At 37.0% G+C, this 21,616-nt stretch overlaps 1 protein-coding gene and 1 non-coding gene across 14 annotated transcripts; both read right to left on the reverse strand.

Annotated features, from left to right (window-relative positions):
- Window positions 1-2,341: 2,341 nt before the first annotated feature.
- On the reverse strand, window positions 2,342-2,504 carry LOC113343137. Its single transcript, XR_003357057.1, has one exon. It is a non-coding gene; the product is annotated as a U1 spliceosomal RNA (small nuclear RNA).
- Window positions 2,505-12,128: 9,624 nt separating this feature from the next.
- LOC113343123 (chaperone protein dnaJ 2-like) lies at window positions 12,129-20,548 on the reverse strand. Of its 13 annotated transcripts, none has more exons than XR_003357048.1 (7): window positions 19,743-20,548; window positions 18,092-18,385; window positions 16,944-17,065; window positions 14,325-14,557; window positions 14,110-14,238; window positions 13,835-13,972; window positions 12,129-13,741 (listed from the first exon to the last, which is right to left on the reverse strand). XR_003357048.1 is itself a non-coding variant. In XM_026587421.1 (3 exons), exons 1-3 carry the CDS (start codon window positions 18,333-18,335, stop codon window positions 13,712-13,714), a joined length of 396 nt encoding a protein of 131 aa, XP_026443206.1. In that variant the 5' UTR covers window positions 18,336-20,548; the 3' UTR covers window positions 12,129-13,711. The 13 variants fall into 13 exon arrangements, 1 of the variants encoding a protein (XP_026443206.1); XR_003357044.1 differs by having other exon boundaries at window positions 19,733-20,548; XR_003357053.1 differs by having other exon boundaries at window positions 12,129-13,384; window positions 13,633-13,741; window positions 18,092-20,548.
- Window positions 20,549-21,616: the final 1,068 nt, after the last annotated feature.

Here is a 21,616-nt window from a genome sequence, read left to right on the forward strand (position 1 = left end):
CTGATCATTCCCTTTGTTTAAATACCACCAGGAACCCAGAATCGATCGATCAATGATATAACTATAACAAGCACGGGTTCCCGTTTTTTTCCTCTGCTCATTTGCAGAAGTTTCAAGTTGGAGAACAGATTCATGGGGGTGTTTATTTGTTGGTTTCGTTCTTGATCTTGAGAAGGACAAGAATATTTCATGGCCTGACCTCATCCATTCTCATTTAGAGAAAGAGCTGAATGAAAACGTGGAATACGTAGAACACACAAATGGTTGTGATGTTTATTTGTTGGTAAGAATCTATTTATTTGTTTATTCTACTTTAAAAATCTTTTTGTTTTGTGTGTTTTCTACATTTTTATAGTATATCTAACACTTCATATCAATACTTGCAGCTATGGTTTGCGGAGCATACCCATTTGGTGGCGCCCGAGGATATGGTGACAGAACCTGAAGGAATGTATGTGGGAAGAGTGTCTAGGTGGAATCATACAAAGATATGTACTGAGTTCCTAAAGGATATTGATCTTTATGAGTATCAGGTAAACTTGCAGTACATATTTTGTCGAATAAAAATATATATTAATAAGTACATGTAGTTCGACATATTGATATGTAGTGATATTTGCATTGATAAGTAGTTATTAGCATTACATATTCATATGTGGGGACACATATCAGTATGTGTATCATCATACCTAGTTATTAGCATATCAATATGTAGTTTCAACATCAATATGTATATATTTAGATTGCTATGAGATATACGTTAGATCAAGCTAATATTTCTCAACCGTTAGATCAAGCCAATATTTCTCAACCGTTAGATCAAAAACTTAGCTTGTCACACACACTTGAGATATACGTTTACTGGGTTTGTGAAAACCGTGCCCAAACGTGTACGTGTATGTTGGTTCAACATAGTAACCCAAAAGGTTAACCATATGAGCATTTCATATTAACCTTGTTCTTCTTCACCATAACTAGTTCAATTGACTCAAATGAACTAGTTAGAGAGTTGTTCAATTGGTATGAGATCTTATGTAACTACACAAGACACAATTGAAACAAAGATGATTCGATTCGATTGAATCGTCTCATGAACTTTATATCCACGGTTTGCATACTGCATTCCTTAGTAATTTAAGTTTCATGTTCAAAGCACATTTTTAGATCATAACCCACTCAAGTTCGCAAACAAGTTCGCGGACTAAGGCAATCGGCACAGTTTTCCAAACTCAGCAAAATTTCTCGGAAAGAGAACTTCCGCCAGTTCGCTGACTGAACACGCAATCGAGTTTTTGGAAATTCCAGCTGAAATTCTCGGTAAAAGAACTTTCGTCAGTTCGCGGAATTGGAAAAGCCAATTCCTATGGTTTCTCTCAATCAACAAAGTTCGCAAACTTCAGATTAAGGAATAGGACTTATGCACATATATGTTATCACACAATGCTTATATCCATCATTGGTTATATAGACCTAAACTCTCATTCCTTGGGTGCTTTAGAGGGACACTGCTTCCCAATGGCCTCAAGTTTTTTCTTGCAGTTTTCATTCAAACTCTCAAATATTGCAACAAACAAACTGTCTACGACGTCTATCACCTAAAAATAATGCTCTCTAATCTATTTTTCCACATCCAGATCAATAAATACACACAAATGTCTGACATGAAACAAGGCCTATCTCAATGACATTCCTAAAATCACCACAAATTGCCATCTGCTTGTGAGCTAGACTTAAGTCTTTACTTATAGCTTCAAAGGATCCTGTCTTAAAATTTATAGTCCCACAACGATCACTTAGTATGAATTCCGTTTGTTTAAATATCACCGGGATGAAAGTACCTCTCAAGCGATGATATTACAAGCCATAATTTTCCGAGTGCCCATATGAGCTCATTTTTCTTTTTTTCCTGCAAAGGCTATTTTGGTACGTACCAAAGAAGACTGGGGGGCAATACTCAAAATTTTGGCATGCACTTGACAAATCAAGCCGGAAGAACTTCAAAAACATTAGGTCCTATGTAAGATCACTGACTCTTTTTTTTTTAGTTTTGGTGGGGGTGTGCCAGGCCTTTGCACTAGAATCAAAAAAATGTTAGATTTCATACATTTTAAGTGGGGAGACAAAGTCTAAAAGCCTTGTGTATAAACCAGAATCCAAAATGTTCTTATAGTGATTTATGCCTCGGAGAATCAGCTCTAATGAATTAAGAACATATATGCCCCCATCCAAATCACAGAGTAATTAAAACATGGGGGAAGGGTATAAAGGGGTTGGAGCGAGTTTCAAGTCTACCAGTAGAGTGACAGAAATGATAAAACAGACTTTGGGTTTTGCAAGAACCCAAAGTGCCGCGCGGACACGTTCCCCTCGGGAACAAATTATGACGTAGACTCTCCCTTAATGGGGACATCTTAGACGAGCGCCCTTCCAAAGTGCATTGGAAGTCACTAATCTAGGCCATGACCCTTCATGATCAGCCATATACACCGCGTCCAGGTAAGTATGGTTTCATGCTGCATTTTGAGTTTCACTTATAGGATCGTTTTCATTTTGCATCTTTCTTTCATTGGTAGAGAGAGGTTTGGACCTATAATCTTTTTTAGCGACATTGCGCCCAAAAGCATTACATCTCTTTGGCCAGCCATATCAAAGACCAAAATAACCTGAACTAGTTATTTAGTCCATTTAGAGCATCCACAATGGACGACTAAAACCAAATTTTTGGTCCAAAAACCATACACAGTGGAACGTACTAAAGAATAAAAATCATACTATAACCAAATATCATAATATATTTGGTCTGAAACCCGGACCAAAACCAAATTTGGTCGAGCATAGTTTAAATGTTCGTTTATTAACAGGAAAGCTTTAAAGTTACGTTTCAGTTGAAGTGGGTGTATAATCCCAGAGCAGTTGGTGAGGCGTGGCTATAATGAGCGCTTCATAGAAACGTTGATATAGGGTCCGCCTACACGGGCGTGAAGTATATGCACGCTACTAACATGCGAACACTATAAGGTAGTCCCATACTCCCACTTAGAAAAGGTATTGGTATAATCTTCGCACGTCATCGTCATTTTGTATGGGGCGTTAGGTTTACACCCGTCCCATGAGGGGTGTTGGTTATATCACCGTCCCACACCGGATGTAATCTTTGTACACGCCCCATTCAAGCGTCCATTATACCCACGCCCCACAGACAAACAAATGTTATATGAGTCATTTCCTGTTTAGTCCAGAAACCCGACCCGGGATTACTGTATAGTCCAGCGGGATAAAAAAAATTATCCGCTGGTCCAAAAAAGTTTAAAAGCAACGGCAATTACCTTTATACCCATAACACGAGATTATGTCAGTTCTTTTTTTTCTCAGTTTTCAGTTTTCTTCTCTCTCAGTTCTCTCTCTTCTTTCAACAGTTGCAGAAATTCAGTTACCGAAATTTGAGATCAGTTACAGGAAAACAAAATCGATAAAGGTCATCAACAACAGTTACCGAAATTTGAAATCGAAAATCTATCAATAACAGTTATAGAAAACCTAATTTTCATAACTTTCAGACCTAATTTTCATTTCATTCAATTGAAGAGAGAAAATGGTATTGAATAGAAAAATTAAGAGGACAATTACAGAAGAAAATCCTTCTCCAGCAAAAAGAAAAAGAAAAATCGATGATGATTCACCAACAAGAAACCCCGAAAAAAACCCCATTTCTGTTACTCCTTTACCAATAACAAGAAGTAAGAGTAAAGTTATTACTCCTTCACCAACAAAGAGGAAGAAACATGTCGATCAGAAAATATGTAAGTTGTTGTCGATTTTCTTTTTGATTTCTATGCTCAATAGAATCACTACATATTTGTATGTAGTGTCTGGTAAACATGTTTTCATACGTTGTGTATGTAATTTGAGACAACATATTGACATGCAGTGTGTGATTCATATGTTTTTTGTTCAATAGAATCACAACATCTCTGTGAGTCATATGTTTTACATGTTTTCATCTCTTGTGTATGTAATTTGACACAATAGATTGACATGCAGTGTGTGATTCATATGTTTTTTTGTTCAATAGAATTACAACATCTCTGTGATTACATATTGATATGTTTTCATCTGTTGTGTATGTAATTTGACACAACATATTAATATGCAGTGTGTGATTCATATGTAGTGTTGGTAGATTTGCATATCGATACCACTACGTATTAATATGTAGGATATTTGATATTGTTGGACACTACATATCAATATGTAGGATATTTGTTTTGATGTTGTTTTTGGTTTACTACAGCAAAAACCAAAAGAAAGAAAGCAACAACAACTCCTAAAGCAAAAAGCAAAAGAAAAGCAGCAGCGGCAACTACTAAAGCAAAAGGGAAAAAGGCGGCAAAAGCTGCTACTCCTTCACCGCAAGCACAGGGGAACAAAGCACTTGTCATGAGAGCTGCTACTCCTTCACCGCAAGCAAAAGCAAAGGGAAAAACAAAAGGGGGGAGCAAATATACCCCTGAAAGAAGGTATGTAGTGTTTTTGATACAGTAAAAAGTGTTTGTAGTGTTAAACCAAATTAATTCTTAATAACGAGGGGGCGCTGCCCCCTCGACCCCCGTAAATGGTGAAACTAATCGAATAAGGTGATTTTAATGTTCACTTTCCCATGTATCACAGTAGATACATGGCATATGAAATATGTGATTTCAAGTACTATTACATATCAATATGTAGGGGTAAATACTTCTATTCTTGTAGTGCTATCTACCATTACATGTTGATATGTACTTATAATAATACGTAGTGGTATCTATTATTACATATCAATATGTAGAGGTAGATACTTACATTCTTGTAGTGATATCTACCATTACATATTAATATTTACTGCTAATAATATGTACTGTTAATAATATGTAGTTTCAAGTACTTGGTAGATATTACAACTACATATTTATGTTATAACTACATGTTAATATGGTATATTGATATGTACCGTAATAGTTTTAGATTCTTGTTATTGTGTAGGTGGTAATAAGCAAAGGAGCTGGAAAACCATGAAGTTTATACCGTGGCGGTTTCAGGGGCTTGTGGGGATTGCAAAGACTATTAAGACCACTGAAAAACTTATGTTGAGTGAGTTGCAGCTGAAGCTGATTTCTGAAGCATCATACGGGAACCTGTTCCTAATGTTCTGGTACACAAAATTTGAGTTGGAACATTGGTTGAAGATTGAAGATGCAATGACCAAAATGTTACGATGTTACGTGAGAGGTCAAGATTTTCTCTAAAAAAAAGCAAAGCGTGGGTGATCAATCAAATGAAGATTCTGAATAATCTGAGGAAGATGTTGAAGATCTTGTTAGGCCTATCTTCTTATTTATGTGCACTTCATTATTTTTCGCAACAAGTGATGCAAACGTTTTGACTGAAAAATATATTGGTTTCGTTCTTGATCTTGAGAAGGACAAGAATATTTCATGGCCTGACCTCATCCATTCTCATTTAGAGAAAGAGCTGAATGAAAACGTGGAATCCGTAGAACACACAAATGGTTGTGCTGTTTATTTGTTGGTAAGAATCTATTTATTTGTTTATTCTACTTTAAAAATCTTTTTGTTTTGTGTGTTTTCTACATTTTTATAGTATATCTAACACTTCATATCAATACTTGCAGCTATGGTTTGCGGAGCATACCCATTTTGGTAGCGCCCGAGGATGTAGTGACAGAACCTGAAGGAATGTATGTGGGAAGAGTGTCTAGGTGGAATCATACAAAGATATGTACTGAGTTCCTAAAGGATATTGATCTTTATGAGTATCAGGTAAACTTGCAGTACATATTTTGTCGAATAAAAATATATATTAATAAGTACATGTAGTTCGACATATTGATATGTAGTGATATTTGCATTGATAAGTAGTTATTAGCATTACATATTCATATGTGGGGACACATATCAGTATGTGTATCATCATACCTAGTTATTAGCATATCAATATGTAGTTTCAACATCAATATGTATATATTTAGATTGCTATGAGATATACGTTGAGATATACGTTAGATCAAGCTAATATTTCTCAACCGTTAGATCAAGCCAATATTTCTCAACCGTTAGATCAAAAACTTAGCTTGTCACACACAGTTGAGATATACGTTTACTGGGTTTGTGAAAACCGTGCCCAAACGTGTACGTGTATGTTGGTTCAACATAGTAACCCAAAAGGTTAACCATATGAGCATTTCATATTAACCTTGTTCTTCTTCACCATAACTAGTTCAATTGACTCAAATGAACTAGTTAGAGAGTTGTTCAATTGGTATGAGATCTTATGTAACTACACAAGACACAATTAAAACACAAAGATGATTCGATTCGATTGAATCGTCTCATGAACTTTATATCCACGGTTTGCATACTGCATTCCTTAGTAATTTAAGTTTCATGTTCAAAGCACATTTTTAGATCATAACCCACTAAAGTTCGCAAACAAGTTCGCGGACTTAAGGCAATCGGCACAGTTTTCCAAACTCAGCAGAATTTCTCGGAAAGAGAACTTCCGCCAGTTCGCAGACTGAACACGCAATCGAGTTTTTGGAAATTCCAGCTGAAATTCTCGGTAAAAGAACTTTCGTCAGTTCGCGGAATTGGAAAAGCCAATTCCTATGGTTTCTCTCAATCAACAAAGTTCGCAAACTTCAGATTAAGGAATAGGACTTATGCACATATATGTTATCACACAATGCTTATATCCATCATTGGTTATATAGACCTAAACTCTCATTCCAACATTGAGACATTCTTAGAGGACGTTATATAGTTTTTACACTATTTCTCGTCAAAGCAATTTTCAAAGTGATTGAAACATTATGACTTTTGTCACTAGGTGAAGATAAACCTGATCAAAGCGAAACGCTTTACCAACACATGATTTCGAGATATAGATAAGTAGAGTATACTCAACTCGAAATATCAAATGTGTATGATCCAGTTTATATAACATACGACTTTTTTCTCATAAGAAGTAGGAGATAGAATATATATACTTTTGAGTGATAGATAAGTTCAAGTCTCCACATACCTTTTTGTTGATGAAGTTCCACGGTTCCTTGATTAGATCTTCGTCGTTGTATGATGAATCGCCATGAATTCCTTGAGCTCAACTACACTTTTCTATCCTAGTCCGAGACTTAGCTATGTAGACTAGAAATCAAGACTCATAGTTTTGATCACTAACATTGAAAAACATGTTTGATATAACAACGCATGCGAGGTTGACCGAGATATGCTCTAACAGATTCTTATGAGCCAAGTTTGTATTCTCTATATATAGGACTATAATTGTAGGTTTGTAAACTATCCAACCTAGAAGAGTGGTAAATCTTTTTGATTAGGATTTTGGTCTCTTTGGTGGGGAGGATCGAGTGTTATCGTGAAGGTCAATATCAGTGTGAGAGAAAAACTTGAAGAGAGAGGATTTTGGTGTTCAAGTGTTTAAGGTTTGGGGATTTTCTCTAAACCAAGTTTCTAGTGTATCCATGTTTCTCCTCTGTTAGTAGCAGCTATGAAGACGGTGTAAAAGAGAAGACACGAGGCTGGTTTGGCGAATGTTAGAGAGTTGATTTATATGGTTTCTCCAATGGTTTTCTCGGGTATGTCTTGTTAACTCTTTGGGTCTTGTCTTGAGTTGCGGAAAGAGCATGCAATGGTCTTTGATTTAATACAAGTTTTCTGGTGGTGTTGGTCGTGGATGTAGCCTGTAAAGGTGAACCACGTATATCTTGTGTTGTGGTTGTTTGTGCTTTTTTATCTTTTGTCTTTATTATTTCTTCCATGTTTGGTTCAAATCACCAATTGCCCTTTGTAATCCTGTATTCCACTGCGCTCGGGGTGCCAATTTTTCCAACAAGCTTCACTCCGTGCAACAGTAAGCACACACTGAATAGTGAAACCTCTCTCTCAAAACTAAGCATCCAATATTTTTACCAAAAAGGACGGGTTGTTTGAACTATGTCACGGACGAAAACTATTTTATAGACGTTCAAACTTTTTATTTAACAATCCAATTTCAGTCCATTTTCGGACACTAAACAGGTTTTGTTTCCAGATCCCGAAGCGAGGGTTCCCCATTCATGCATATGACCTTAAAAATAGATGCACAACAAGACAGTCAGAAAGAAAGACTTAAGGTCTAAAATCCCGATTTCATACAAAACAAGCATAACAACGTTGGGCTCTTTTTTTTTTCTTTGATGGGTTTGAACGACCCATAATCTATTAAATTACCTAATTAAAATTGAGGTTTAAAAGAATACATAACGGTGGAGAATCATTGTTCCAAGATTCGTGATAGCAATAATATCAATTGCATCATTAGGAAACGGAAAGAAACAACTAGTACTACGTTTACAGATTTCGTAACATAAAAAAACCGAAAAACCAAAATAGTACTAATTTACATTCGGTTTTTGGGCTTTGTAAATGGATGTCCCTCCAAGGTACTAGAAAAAGGATTCTATTCCATCGTTAGTTTCCTTTTTCTTTATTATTATTTTTCATTTTGTTTTTTGGTTTTTTCCATGTGATCATCAACCCAGAAAAACTCAGGATTAAATGAGACTTTACGTGTATGTACTGGAAGCTAAGGAGTTATCATCATCAACTTTGCAAGGAGCAAAAAATTTAAATGCGTTGGTGGTGAAGTTACAAGTTGGTAAATACAAATCGAAACACAAGAGTTTCGAAGAATCCAGTATGGAACGAAGAGTTTGTGTTTAGGGTACATGATATGGATGATCAACTTATTGTTTCTGTTTATGAATATAATAACAATGAAGAAGATCATGTTTTTTTTAATCATAATGTTCATGGTGAGTTATTGGGCAAGGTTAGGGTTCCAGTATGGTCTGTGATTAATGAAGATAAACAAACTCTGCCTCCCACTTGGTTTTCTCTTAATGGCAAGGATTCTGGTATGTTTTCACTTTTTACTCTTTCAAGTTATAATTATATTCATGTTTAGTTTTCAGGGTTCGAACATTTTAGGATTGAAAACCTTGATTGAACCTAGAATTGGTTTTTTTTTACAATTCAATTTCTATGCAATGAGATTATGTTTCGAAATGGGCATTTTTATAGAAGGAAGTTACAGAAAGAACTTCATCCTTTAAGATTGTGAATCATGTTAAGTTGCTTGAGTAGTAAAATTATATTTTGTTGAATAAATTTAGGTAAGGTTCTTCTCAGCCTGTCACTGGGCGGAGGAGACAATAGCCCTCTATTGCCTTGTCCTTCACATTCAAGGGAAAATGTTAGGTCTCCAGAACCATTTCATGATATTTTAAACACTAAAGCTGTACCCCGGAAAATCCCAAACATTTGATGAAGACGATTGCTGATCGGTTAGAAAAGATTTTTCATAATCATAAGAATGACGATAGTTTTAAATCCGATTCTTCCAGAAATGAGGATTATTCGTCAGATATATCGTGCACAACTTCTGATTATGAGGACTGCATGGATGAACCTCTTTCTGCTACGAATACTTTTGAAGATAGCATGGAGTTGATGGAATCTAGAAACGAAGAGCGGGATGTGCCGGCAGATTTCACGGGAATTCTGCTTGATCAAACATATATGGTTTCAGCCAAAAGATTTGAACATGCTTCTTTTCATTCCCGATTCACAGTTTCGTAGAGAATTAGAAGATCAACAAGGAGTCACAGATTTACAGGAGAGCTCATGGGAATGGAAATTAGGGGAAACATCGTCGTGTTTAACCAGAACTGTTACGTATTTGAAAGTCGACGGAAAGGAGTTTGTTGTCTTTGTTAGTGTGAAGACACCTGATGTCAATTTCAAAAAGTCAGATATGACAAAAAAATAAATGGACTTTTTTGTTTTTAGAATTCATTATGAAACTGGGCAGCTGAGGGCAAAGTTGTACAAATCTAAATATTTTCCCAACACATATACTCTTAGGGGAGCATTAGAGTTGCACCATGTTTGTTTACTCCTGACTCATCTGAGTCGTCTGGATCTGAATCATCTGGATCTGAGTGAAATCACCTGACTCATCTGGATCTGAGTCGATATGTTTGTTTTGAGTCAGATCTGACTCATCTGACTCTGAAATAAGTGAGTCAGTGGTTTGGTTCCATGAGTCAGGGGTATTTTGTTACCTGACTCAAATGAGTCCGAGTCAGGGGTTATGTCTGAGTCAGAGGTCGAGTCAGATCTGACTCAAAATGGAAAACAAACGGTCTGACTGCTGACTCGGTCCGAGTCAGGGGTTGACTCAGATTCAGACGCCGAGTCAGCTGCAAACAAACAAGTTCTTGGTCTAAGAAATGTCAAGCAATTTGGGATAATGAGCCTTAGCCTTGAGCAGTGTAGGAAAACGGTTGCTTCCCATAGATGCACGGGTGCGATTAACAACTACACCATGTGGGCGCTGGATACTAATGGGGTTACCAATTTGTTCAGGGGTGTACCGTTCCATGGGTGATGGACCTCCCTATTAGTAATCTTTCACGTCGGCTCCAAATCTGCCGACACCGAGATGCAAGCGGGATTTCTTCCGAGCCGTCACTGTCAAAAGTACTTTGGCTGTTGGACTCCTATAAAATCAGGGTTCATAGCTATATATTATATATATAAATAATACACATACACATACACACCGGAGAAAGATTCTTTTTGATTTCCGGTTTCCTCTTCCGTTCAAAATTTTCATCCAAAGTAGGTAGATTTTTGCTGCATCTGTTTGCAATGGAGGTATACGTACGGATCCTCAAAGCGAACTGAAAAGTCTGTTCCCCCCTCCACGCTTGTGAATTTACGTGAGATTAACGAGGAGACAGCTCGTATGAAGAATCAGGCAGTACTTGGTAACTGGTTGGAGAGAAACTGTCAAGAGATGCACAAAAGATACTTCTGTCAGAAAGTCTAGGGGAACAGGTCCACCGATCGGAAGTAGGCAACATAATTATTACAAAGTTAACTGGCGTCAAGATCTTTCCCTGCATAGGAGAAACCGGAGAGGCAGGCACATTTTAACGGGTTCGTATACTCAACCTGCGGTTTCCGCCAAGTTTTCATGCATGATGACGTCGAAGCGTATTTCTATCGGTTCGGAATCAAGAAGGAGCCGCCTGTCTTGCAATTCCGCTTGAAGCACCCTTTCACGGTGGGGAATAAAGAAACCAAGGATATCCAGTTCTGTTTGGTGCCAACCCCGGTGAGTTCTGACAACATTAGGAAAACCAGGTTTAGCAATAGCCGCAACAATGATTTAGAAGACAAATTTCCAGAAACTCAAGAGGACTTGCAAGGTTAGATTTCCTTATAACAGTGTATATTTTGAGAAGCTAGGCGAGTTCGAATTTCCTGGGGACTGTCCCATTGGTATACAACCTTACTATGTGGTTTTGCCTGACTAATTATTCTGCGCTAGTTGTGCTTGAAGAACAACCTTACTCTGTGGTGCCGCTATTCGACATCAAGATTGTTAACCTGGCACTCATTAGACCTGACAGAATCGAAATTGTAAAGACTTAGAGCGTGATGTGCTTGAAATCGGCTCAGTTCCCTTGGGATATCTTAGTGGCATAAAAAAAATGGCTGAACAGAGCTGACGTGAAGTACTATGTTAACAGTTTGAGCCCAAACTGGATGGAATTGGTGAGTGAAGTCAGGGAGCGTCCTGAGATGTTCTTAGCTAATGGTGGATGGGATGTCTTCGAGGATAGCCTTACTTTGCCTTGCTATCAGCATGTACATTTAAATGCAGATATAGATATGCTAAGTAAATGGAAAGATATTTCTTTTTGAAAGATAGTATGGTTCAGTTGAGTGGTGAAGAAGTGGAAAGTAAAGCATGGAGTTTAACGAGTACAAAATTATTATCTTTGTTGCTCTAGTTTTAATATATTGTTGCTGCTATTGATAGTGATATAGATTTGCAGAAGGGGAGTCTCCTTCCTGATTACTTTAGATCCTTCTTTGTTGCTTGTAATTTTTCTTTTGTTCCTAGAAACTTGTAAAGTAGGTCTTGCCCAGTGGCCAAAGTCTGGTAAGAACAGACCTTCTGCACACTGGGCGCTTTAAAAGAAGAAAAAGAAAAATACTATGTAAAAGTTCAAAATTTTATCCCGACCGGGATCAACCTTCTTTTTCACATAGCTATAGAAAAATGCTATGTAAAAATGGCTAGTCAATCATATTGAACAGGTGTATTACCGTAAAATTGAGCATAACCACAAAAACAAAACAAAAAAGTTCTGAAAACCAAACAACCATAAGAAAAAAAAAATCTGAACCCAAAAATGTGAAATGTCAGAAGCTGTTCGAACCCACGCCCTCTTTGAGTCTGGCGCCTTAGACCACTCGACCATCCTGACTTTGATATTACATAGGTGGATGGAGTTATAGGCCGGAGAACCAGACTTGATAAAGCTCAATGCTTCACAAGTGTAAGAATATTTCTGGCATTGAACAATTGAATTTTCGGTTATCCAAACATCATATTGATCTTCTGCATAAAAAACGTTAATTTGTGGACAGTTGTCACTCAACTCCACATAGGGTTAGCCTGAGCAACGCCAGTGCCTGGTGGGAAACATTCAATGTACATATGTTGGGCAACATAGCTAATTACCAGTAGCAAGTGGTATTTCACAGAAATCCAAAACTACAGCCTACATGCTTTTTGGCAAATAAAAGAGATGCTGTTGTGTAAAGATGGGAAATATGGAAGTGAAAATCCGAAGAAGCATGCGTGGGATGACGGCAAGCATGTGTGGGAAAACCGGAAGTCTTGAAGATTGTCAAAAGATATGGCAAACCAGTAAAACCATTTACCTGGTAGGTATTTCACTGAGGACCAGAAGAAAAGAAGCTGCCTATGCACCTCCATGGATATACCATCACAACCTTCCAGAACCAGCAAATCTGTTCATCAGTTTCTCTGTATTCCTCATACTTGGTGTGTGCTTTCCAATCTTTTTAAAGAACAGGATTATCACCTCCAAGTAATGCACAATCAAGCTTTCTGCAGCCTTCACTTATAAAGAAGATGTACATATTGTTATCTGTGCATATCACCAAAACCTCTAGCAAAATAGGCAACCTTTGCGGAGATTGATTTGACGAAGAAATGCTGAATAAGAAGATCTACATATTGTTATCTGTTCTAATTATTGACAATTATGTTGTTCCCTCTGGAGCTCAGCTCAACAGTTTCCAGTATCCAAACTCTTAGATTTCCATGATAAGTGTTAACCCCGTAGCATCTGAATCAAAAAAGTCAGCATCCATCTCCAGAAGCTTTTTGCAACTTCTTTACATGATTGGATCTGCACATCGTATGTGTTCCAAAGATATTTCCTCTGATAATTGCAAGAAAAATATGAGATAAAATTCAAGGTCTACTTGCACTTTATGCATCACACCTGAAACAATAACTCGACCACATAAGCCAAAATGATTAAGTTGTACGGGTTTGAGTTGTGCAGGGTTCGAAAAGAATCTGCAATGGTCCTCAGGGCATTCTACAAAAAGGAAATTTCTGGACCAAATAGTCTTGTCCCTCAAACACAATCTTTTATCTGTTCTGCACTCCTTTTTCAACATGTACCTCTAGCGCCTTCTTTTCCTTGGTAACTTTGTTCCCTTTGCACTGTTGACATCTCTATCTTTCTCGTTGATGACCTCACCTACCATATCTTTCTCGTTGATGACCTCACCTACCATAAATAAGCAACGAAAATAAGGATCCTTCACGGTCACCATAACAAATTAACAACTCATCAAAAACTTGGATGCTTGGCATTGCATACCTGAGCCTCTGCACTCTGGACAGACAGACATGTTGCATTTGATGGATCATTCCTGGCCAAATTTGTCGGGTTGATATCTTCATTCCTGAACCTTGGCAGCCGGCACATCTACTTGATGCCCCACTCTTTGACCCGTTACTGCGAAGATCAAATAAAATAGGCTGTATGAAAAAAGGGAACTCCCCACTAAAAAAGTGTATTCAGAAAAGAACTCTCTGATCCGCTATATTGTCACCACAAAATTAAACATTTTTAGTATTATCAGACTCACTCACCATCCCTAGAGATTGCGAATTGACCGAAACTTCGTTTTGCATGAACTCGAGAGGAGAACACGGCAATCAGATGTTTGGAATAAGCAGAAATTCGTCCATCAACAGCAGCTTTCAATACAGAACCTAAGACTATGTACGAAACAAATCATTTCAGCCAACTTAATGTTTGTACTACATACAACTAAACAAGTTGCTTGATGCTTCTGCACACTTACCTTTTTATCTTTGTCATTGTTCATAACGTACTAAGCATGGGCTTGGCATCAGTTAAGTATTCCATACAATTTAGATGCATCTCTTATAATCTCCTACAGTTAATCTCCTACAGTTAATCTCCAGTAAAGAACAAGTAAATATAACTTAGTATGACAGCATTGTATTCACCATAGTTAATCTCCTACAGTTAATCTCCTGTATCTCTAAAATTTGCTTCTTTCTTGATAACTACCTACAGTAAAGAATTAAAGATGGTTAATTTGGATGTACATACTATTGACAACTACTGATCTTCATATACAAAAGTTATCTTAATTTGTATTTCGGACTGAGTGTTTAAGACTAAGACAGAAAAGTGAGATATTCATCAAAGGGCAGCCTGGTTAACAAATGTTTCTTCAGATATTCATCAAAAAAGTGTAAGCGGAAATGACTTACCCGTTGCACTTTGAATGCAATAAGTTTGTAGAAAGAGAATGTTTCTTTTCAGTCCCATTATATAAGCCTTCTAGAGAAACCTTTAGAGTATGTACCTATTCCTTATTTAAGGGCCTCTTCTCTGTATTGATCATATATATCTATTTTTCAACATCATTAAGAACTTCATAAGCCTGGGCTATTTCTTTGAATTACATGTAGCCCTTTAGAAATGAGAAAAATAAATCCAATTCGGGTTTTAGGGTTTTAAGATAACAGAAATGATGGATGCTTAGAGATGAATTTTGAAATAATGTTAAAACTGAATCTGGTTGGGATGTGGGAGGAGACAATGTACATAAACTCATTAGATAACTAACTACAATTGAAGGATCAAAAGATGCCAGTAGAGAGACAATTAACCCTAGTTTTATGTACTCCCCACATTACAGAATTAGGGTTAATCCCATCTTCTGGTCTCTCTCTACTGGCAATGATGATATTGGTTCATCTTCTGATCCTTCAATTGTAGTTAGTTATCTGATGAATTCATGTGCATCAGTTTTAACATTATTGCAAAACTCATCTCTAAGCATCCATCATTTCTGTTATCTTAAAACCCGAATTGAATTTATTTTTTTCATTTCTTAAAGGCTACATGTAATTCAACTAGCAAACTTCGTCTCAAGGAACTTCATTACCCACAAAAACGAGAGGAAAAACAGTAAGAAGCTCTGCACGGAGTAGTCGGACTCCAAATCATTCTTGTTGATGACAAGCAACAGCAACAGTTTTACAATGCTTTTTTGTGAAACTCTAGTAACCCAAATCAGACTCTTGTCGACTGATTTGGAAAAACAAAAATTAAACCCACATCTTTCTAAACATATGTAACTTAAATTCTCACTTGAATTGCACTTTCTTATGCAATTTATATAGATGTTTATGAAGAATGATTATGATTCATTATACTGTTTGCAGTGGTAGCATTCTTTCACCGCCCAGAGTGAAGATATGAATTTAAAATGCTAGCTGCACTTTATCAATACAAAATGAAACACTATTGCAGGCATTCAGAATTGAATTTTCCTTTTTCAGAACTCAGAAAGCTAGACTTACCAGGAATGGGATCCACAAGCATAAAAAGTCGATCAGTATTAATCTTAGGGTGCGAGACTCAGAGATGAGACCATGGACCCAAAACCCGTCCTGCTAATACTAGGATGGGATGCCACCCCAGGATTAGCAGGGGGGTCCTTGGGACCTAAGTCGAACCCCTGGATCACGAGAGACAACCGGTGAGACTAGCACTGCTCCCATTTTGAAGTATTTAATTTAAAAGATCTCAGATTACAAGCATCTGGAGAGACAATATAGATAAACCAACTTAAAGACCAGGCATGGTTTCAATGTAAAATCATTACTTTTTGACAATGCCCAATCACGAAGATTATATCTCTATTATCTGATCAGAGACTTGGAAAGTGTATATTCACATAAAAATATTTCGGTTTTTCAAGAGAGTTTTTTTTCCTTAAACATAAATATCTATAAGATGGAAAGCCCAAAATAAACTGTCTTAGAACTATTTTTAAACTCGTTTTATAACAGAAATAATCCTTCAAAACAGTTTATATTGGTCAGTCCCATGACAAGCTTATATCTGTCAATTTTTCCATTCTCCTGAAAAATCTGACAGCATAGTTTAAGCTATGTAATACTAGTGTAATACTAAAAAAAGAAAAGGCACCAATGTAAGGGATACAGGGTGTACATGAGAAACATAGTTTAAGCTACACCAAGACCACAACATGAATGACAGTATTCAAGCGCAAAGACGCTTGGCAAAGCATTCTCATTTAGTCATCTTCCGACACAATTGATACCAAGAGAACCTATTTGCTTTATGGATGACAGGCAGACAGGAACATTGGAAGTCTAGGAACATAGGAAGTCTAGGAACTAGACTTGCATACTTAAGGAGTAGACATTACTAACAGCTAGAAACAATGTATCAGTGCACAAACAGTTGGAGTAGATGAAAAAGATACAAAAAATTGTATGCAGCCAGTAGGAAGGAATGTGGCTACCCGAGCTTACAAGCATGAATCAAGGCATCATGAGATAAATAGCTTGGAAAAGCAAAATCCATGTAGTCATCTTCCGACACATCAAAAACTTGGATGTTTGGCATTGCATACCTGAGCCTCTGCACTCTGGACAGACAGACATGTTCCCTGGCCAAATTTGTCGGGTTGATATCTTAATTCCTGAACCTTGGCAGCCGTCACATCTACTTGATGCCCCACTCTTTGACTCTTTACTGCAAAGATAAAATAAAATAGGCGGTATGAAAAAAAATGGAACTCCCCACTAAAAAAAGTATTCAGAAAAGAACTCTCAGATCCGCTATATTGTCACCATAAAAAGGAACATTTTTACTATTATCAGACTCAATAACCATCCCTAGATTGATCGAAACTTCGTTTTGCAAGAACTCGAGAACAGAACATGGCAATGATGTTTGGAAAAAGCAGAAGTCCGTCCATCGACAGCAGCTTTCCATATAGAACCTAAGACTATGTAAGAAATAAATTACTGTAGCCAACTCCATGTGTGTACTACATACAACAAACAAGTTGCTTGATGCTTCTGCACACTAACCTTTTTGTCATTGTCGTTGATCCTAACATTCTAAGCATGGGCCTGGCATCAGTAAAATATTTAGATGCATCTCTTTCAAGAGAACATGCGTCGTGTAGAATATTTAGATGTAACTTAGTATGACAGCATTCTATTCACCATAGGAAAAACATGTACTTAGCTCCCTTAAGGCAAATCTCGCAATATAAAGAAGACAGGTTGATTGTTTTAGGGGATATTTTGATCCCGGCTTTGATCTTAGCTCTCTTGATTTAGTTTGAGCTCACTATCTTCTTACACTCTAGTAAGTTGTACCCAATATTCACTAACACCATAAAATGAAGCAGAGGATGTGAAAACCAAAATCATATATTAAGCCAAACTACGCAAAAGTCCTACAGTCAATCTCCTTTATCTCTAAAATTTGCTTCTTTCTTGGTAACTACCAACATAAAGAATTACAGATGGTTAATTTGGATGCACATACTATTGACAACTACTGAGCTTCATATACAAAAGTTATCATACTCAATGCTGAAATATAATGTGTAATTTGGACTGAGTGTTAAAGATTAAGACAGAAGAGTGAGATATTCATCTAAGGGCAGCCTGGTTAACAAATGTTTCTTCAGATATTCATCAAATAACATAAAAAATAAACAAAAATTAAAAAAGAAAAAGAAAAGTGTGAGCGGAAATGACTTACCCGTTGCAATTTGAACACAATGCGTTCCTAAAAAGAGAAAGTTTATTTTCAGTCTAGAGAAACCGTTAAGAGTATGTACTATGTACCACATCCTCTCCCTGCTTCTGCCTCCGTCCTCTAGACCAAAACCTCCTCCTCCACCGAAGACTGATTCAAATGTATCAAAAGGATAGCGACCACCGCCACCACCTCCTTCCATTCCTTCTTTAAGGGCATCTTCTCCGTATTGATTATATGTATGCATCTTTTTTCATGATCATTAAGAACTTCATAAGCCTGGGCTATTTCTTCGAACTATTACCCACAAAAACGAGAGAAAAACAGTAAGAAGCTCTGCACGGAGTAGTCGAAATCCAAATCAGTCTTGTTGATGACGAGCAACAGCAACAGTTTTACAATGCTTGTTGTGAAACTCTAGTAACCCAAATCAGACGCTTGTTGACGTTAAACGCACATCTTTCTAAACTTATGTAACTTAAATTCTCACTTGAATTGCACTTTCTAATGCAATTTTTATATAGATGTGTATGGAGAACAATTATGACTCATTATACTGTTTGCAGCGGTAAACCCGGGTGAAGATATGAATTCAAAATGCTAGCTGCACTATTTCCATACAAAATGAAACACTATTGGAGGCATTCAGAATTGAATTTTCCATTCTCCAAACTAAGCTATACTTACCAGGAATGGGATCTACAAGCCTAAAAGCTTTCCCAGTACTTATTCAAGGGTGTGATTCAGAGTTGAGACCTATGGCTATGGACCAAAAAAACCTCCCCGCTAATACTAGGATGGGACTCGCCACCCAAGGATTAGCAGGGGGGCCTTTGGGACCTGAGTCCAAACCCTGGTTCACGAGAGACAACCAGTGAGTCTACCTCTGCTCCCTTTTTGAAGTATTTGATTTTATAAGATCTTAAACTGCAAGGATCCGCAGAGACAATATAGATAAACAAACTTAATGACCAGGCATGGTTTCAATGTAAAATCATTACTTTTTGACAATGCCCAATCGCTAAGATCATATCTCTATTATCTGATTAGAGACTTGTAATGTATATTCACATAAAAATATTTCGGTTTTTTTAGGTTCTTCTGTTCCTTAATCTATGAGGTGGAAAAGGGAAAAACAATTAACAAACTGTTTTAGAACTATTTTTATACTCGTTTTATAACAAAAATGGTCAGTTCGATGACAAGCTTATATCTATTAGTTTTTCCATTCTCCTGAAAAATCGCACACCATAGTATAACAGAGATAATAACCAATGCTAGTCTAATACTAAAAAAAACACCAATACAAGGGATACAGGGTGTATATGAGAAACATAGTTTGAGCTACACCAAGATCACAACATGAATGATGATTATTCAAGAGCAAAGACGCTTGGCAAAGCATTCTCATTTAGTCATCTTCCGACACAAAATTGATACCAAGAGAACCTATATGCTTTATAGATGACAGGCAGACAGGGGACAAGATAAAAATATAACGTTGGAAGTCCAAGAACTAGACTTGCATACTTAAGGAGTAGACATTACTAACAGCTACGAACAATGTATCAGTGTACAAACAATTGCAGTAGATGAAAAAGATACAAAAAACGGTGTGTAGTCAGTAGGAAGGAACGTGGCTACCCGTGCTTACAAACATGAAATCAAGGCATCGTGAGCTAAATAGCTTGGAAGCAAACCCCTATAGTCATCCTCCGGCATAAAATGATAGATTATGCAGGGACTGTCACTCACTCAAAACATCGGGGATCCAATTTCTGGCAAGACTGGAAAAATTAATAATCCACCATGCTACACCTACCGTGATCTCCCCGCTAGAAATAAAAATTAATTTCTATTTCAGCATCATTGGTATACACAACTGCGAAGGATAATCCATGAACTTTGCACTCAATAAACCCAATAAAGCAAATATCAATAGGATCATATCAAGTGTAATTTTGACTCAATCACTGTGGGAAAACAAAATCAATCTGAAATCCATAATAAAAGAGAAGAACAGATATTTCAAAAGATACCAGATACTTTTGAATCATAGATTTACATACAATTTCTAACGGGGGTACCAATTTCATTACTATGATTCAAAAGATGGCACCTAGATTCATATTATCTCCATCTATTAATCAAGAAATCAAACAGATTAAATTTTATGGTGCCCCACTAAAGCCTCTCTCTTATAATCACTGCCAAGAATCACAAACATAAATTCAAAAAAAAAAAATCAGAAAAACGTAACAATGAAAAAAAAGATCTGGCAGTTGAAGGCTAGAGAATTAGAGGAAGAAATACTGAAACTGAGCTGGAAATCTGATCGATGATTGCAACTTGTTAGTAAATTTGAGTCTTCAAAATGTTCATATGTGCCTTAATGATCAGCTTGCAAAAGAAAAGATGTTAGTCCAGTGTTCTGGGTTATTGGATGGACTAGCGATAGTTTCATAGCTACATTGGTGACATAATCTATGGAAAATTAGGGTTCGTACAAGTTTACTACATTACCCTCACCATTTTTTCCTCACACTGGACTGGGACTTTTTAGATGGGTAAAAGACTACCAGTGTTTACGTAGAAGCCCATATTCAATTTGTAATCGACGCTTTTGCAGCTTACATGGGGTGTGTGTTAGCACAATGAACCTTAAAAGATTCGTCAAGAACCGATCAACGTAAAAACCGCCCCTCACATGAGATGTGAGACTTAGTCAGATAGGTGTCCAAATCCAACATTTATATCATGATATGTCACCAAAATTCAACACCCAAGTGTAGTAATAATTTAAGGTTCAAAACCAAGATGCCAGCCTTAATGGTGTCAGATGCCAACCCTGGTGGCGTCCGATGTATCAACCGATCACCAACAAAACTATAAATCTTACGGTCTATATCTTCCTGATATTATGATTACATAAAATACTTCCTAGAGCCCTACCAAATTGGGGTTTTGGAACTCTTTGAGACGCCAAAAGGGATGGCGTCCCTGTGTTGATTTCATCTCACGTTCAACAAAATTGAAGAGAGTTCGGTGCAATTCAAGTTATAAACGACACCTTTTTCGGAGAAAGTTGAATCTTACCTCCCCACTAGAGCCATCCTGAGAGGGTGGTTTTTATGTTGTTTCTGGAGACGGTTCAAATAGAACTACTGAAAAGACTTTCTCCACCCAACTATTCTTACAGGTCATCGGATTTATTTTTGCATATATATAAAAGGTGAAAATGAGTGAACAATTTTAACTTTGTTAGAGAACAAACTTGGTATGTCAGAAATAAGACCTGATCAACAGAATTGCATGAATTGAAAATGAAATAATTTTTTGGCAGAACTCAAATGAGTTGTGTACGAAAATTGCAGGAACACAAACCCCATGACAATTTTAGCATTTTGGATGTACCAAAAATGTAGCAGATGAAACGCATGGCATGATTGATCCAAAGATGTCCATAATTTTGGAATTTTGGCATTTTGGCTTTGGTTAGAACTTTTCTATACATTTGTAATTCGTGGT

Source organism: Papaver somniferum, unplaced genomic scaffold, assembly GCF_003573695.1.
Source record: "Papaver somniferum cultivar HN1 unplaced genomic scaffold, ASM357369v1 unplaced-scaffold_54, whole genome shotgun sequence".
Taxonomy (NCBI): domain Eukaryota; kingdom Viridiplantae; phylum Streptophyta; class Magnoliopsida; order Ranunculales; family Papaveraceae; genus Papaver; species Papaver somniferum.

Bases quoted from the DNA above. Each gene is read 5' to 3' on its own strand.
- LOC113343123 (XM_026587421.1), bottom strand. From the start codon at position 18,335: ATGCATACATATAATCAATACGGAGAAGATGCCCTTAAAGAAGGAATG. The intron at 17,066-18,091 runs GTAAGTCATTTC...TTATCTTTGCAG, and splicing joins TTGTGTTCAAATTGCAACGG to TAAAGAGTCAAAGAGTGGGG. The intron at 13,742-16,943 runs GTATGCAATGCC...TATTTATGGTAG, and splicing joins TCCAGAGTGCAGAGGCTCAG to GTGAGGTCATCAACGAGAAA.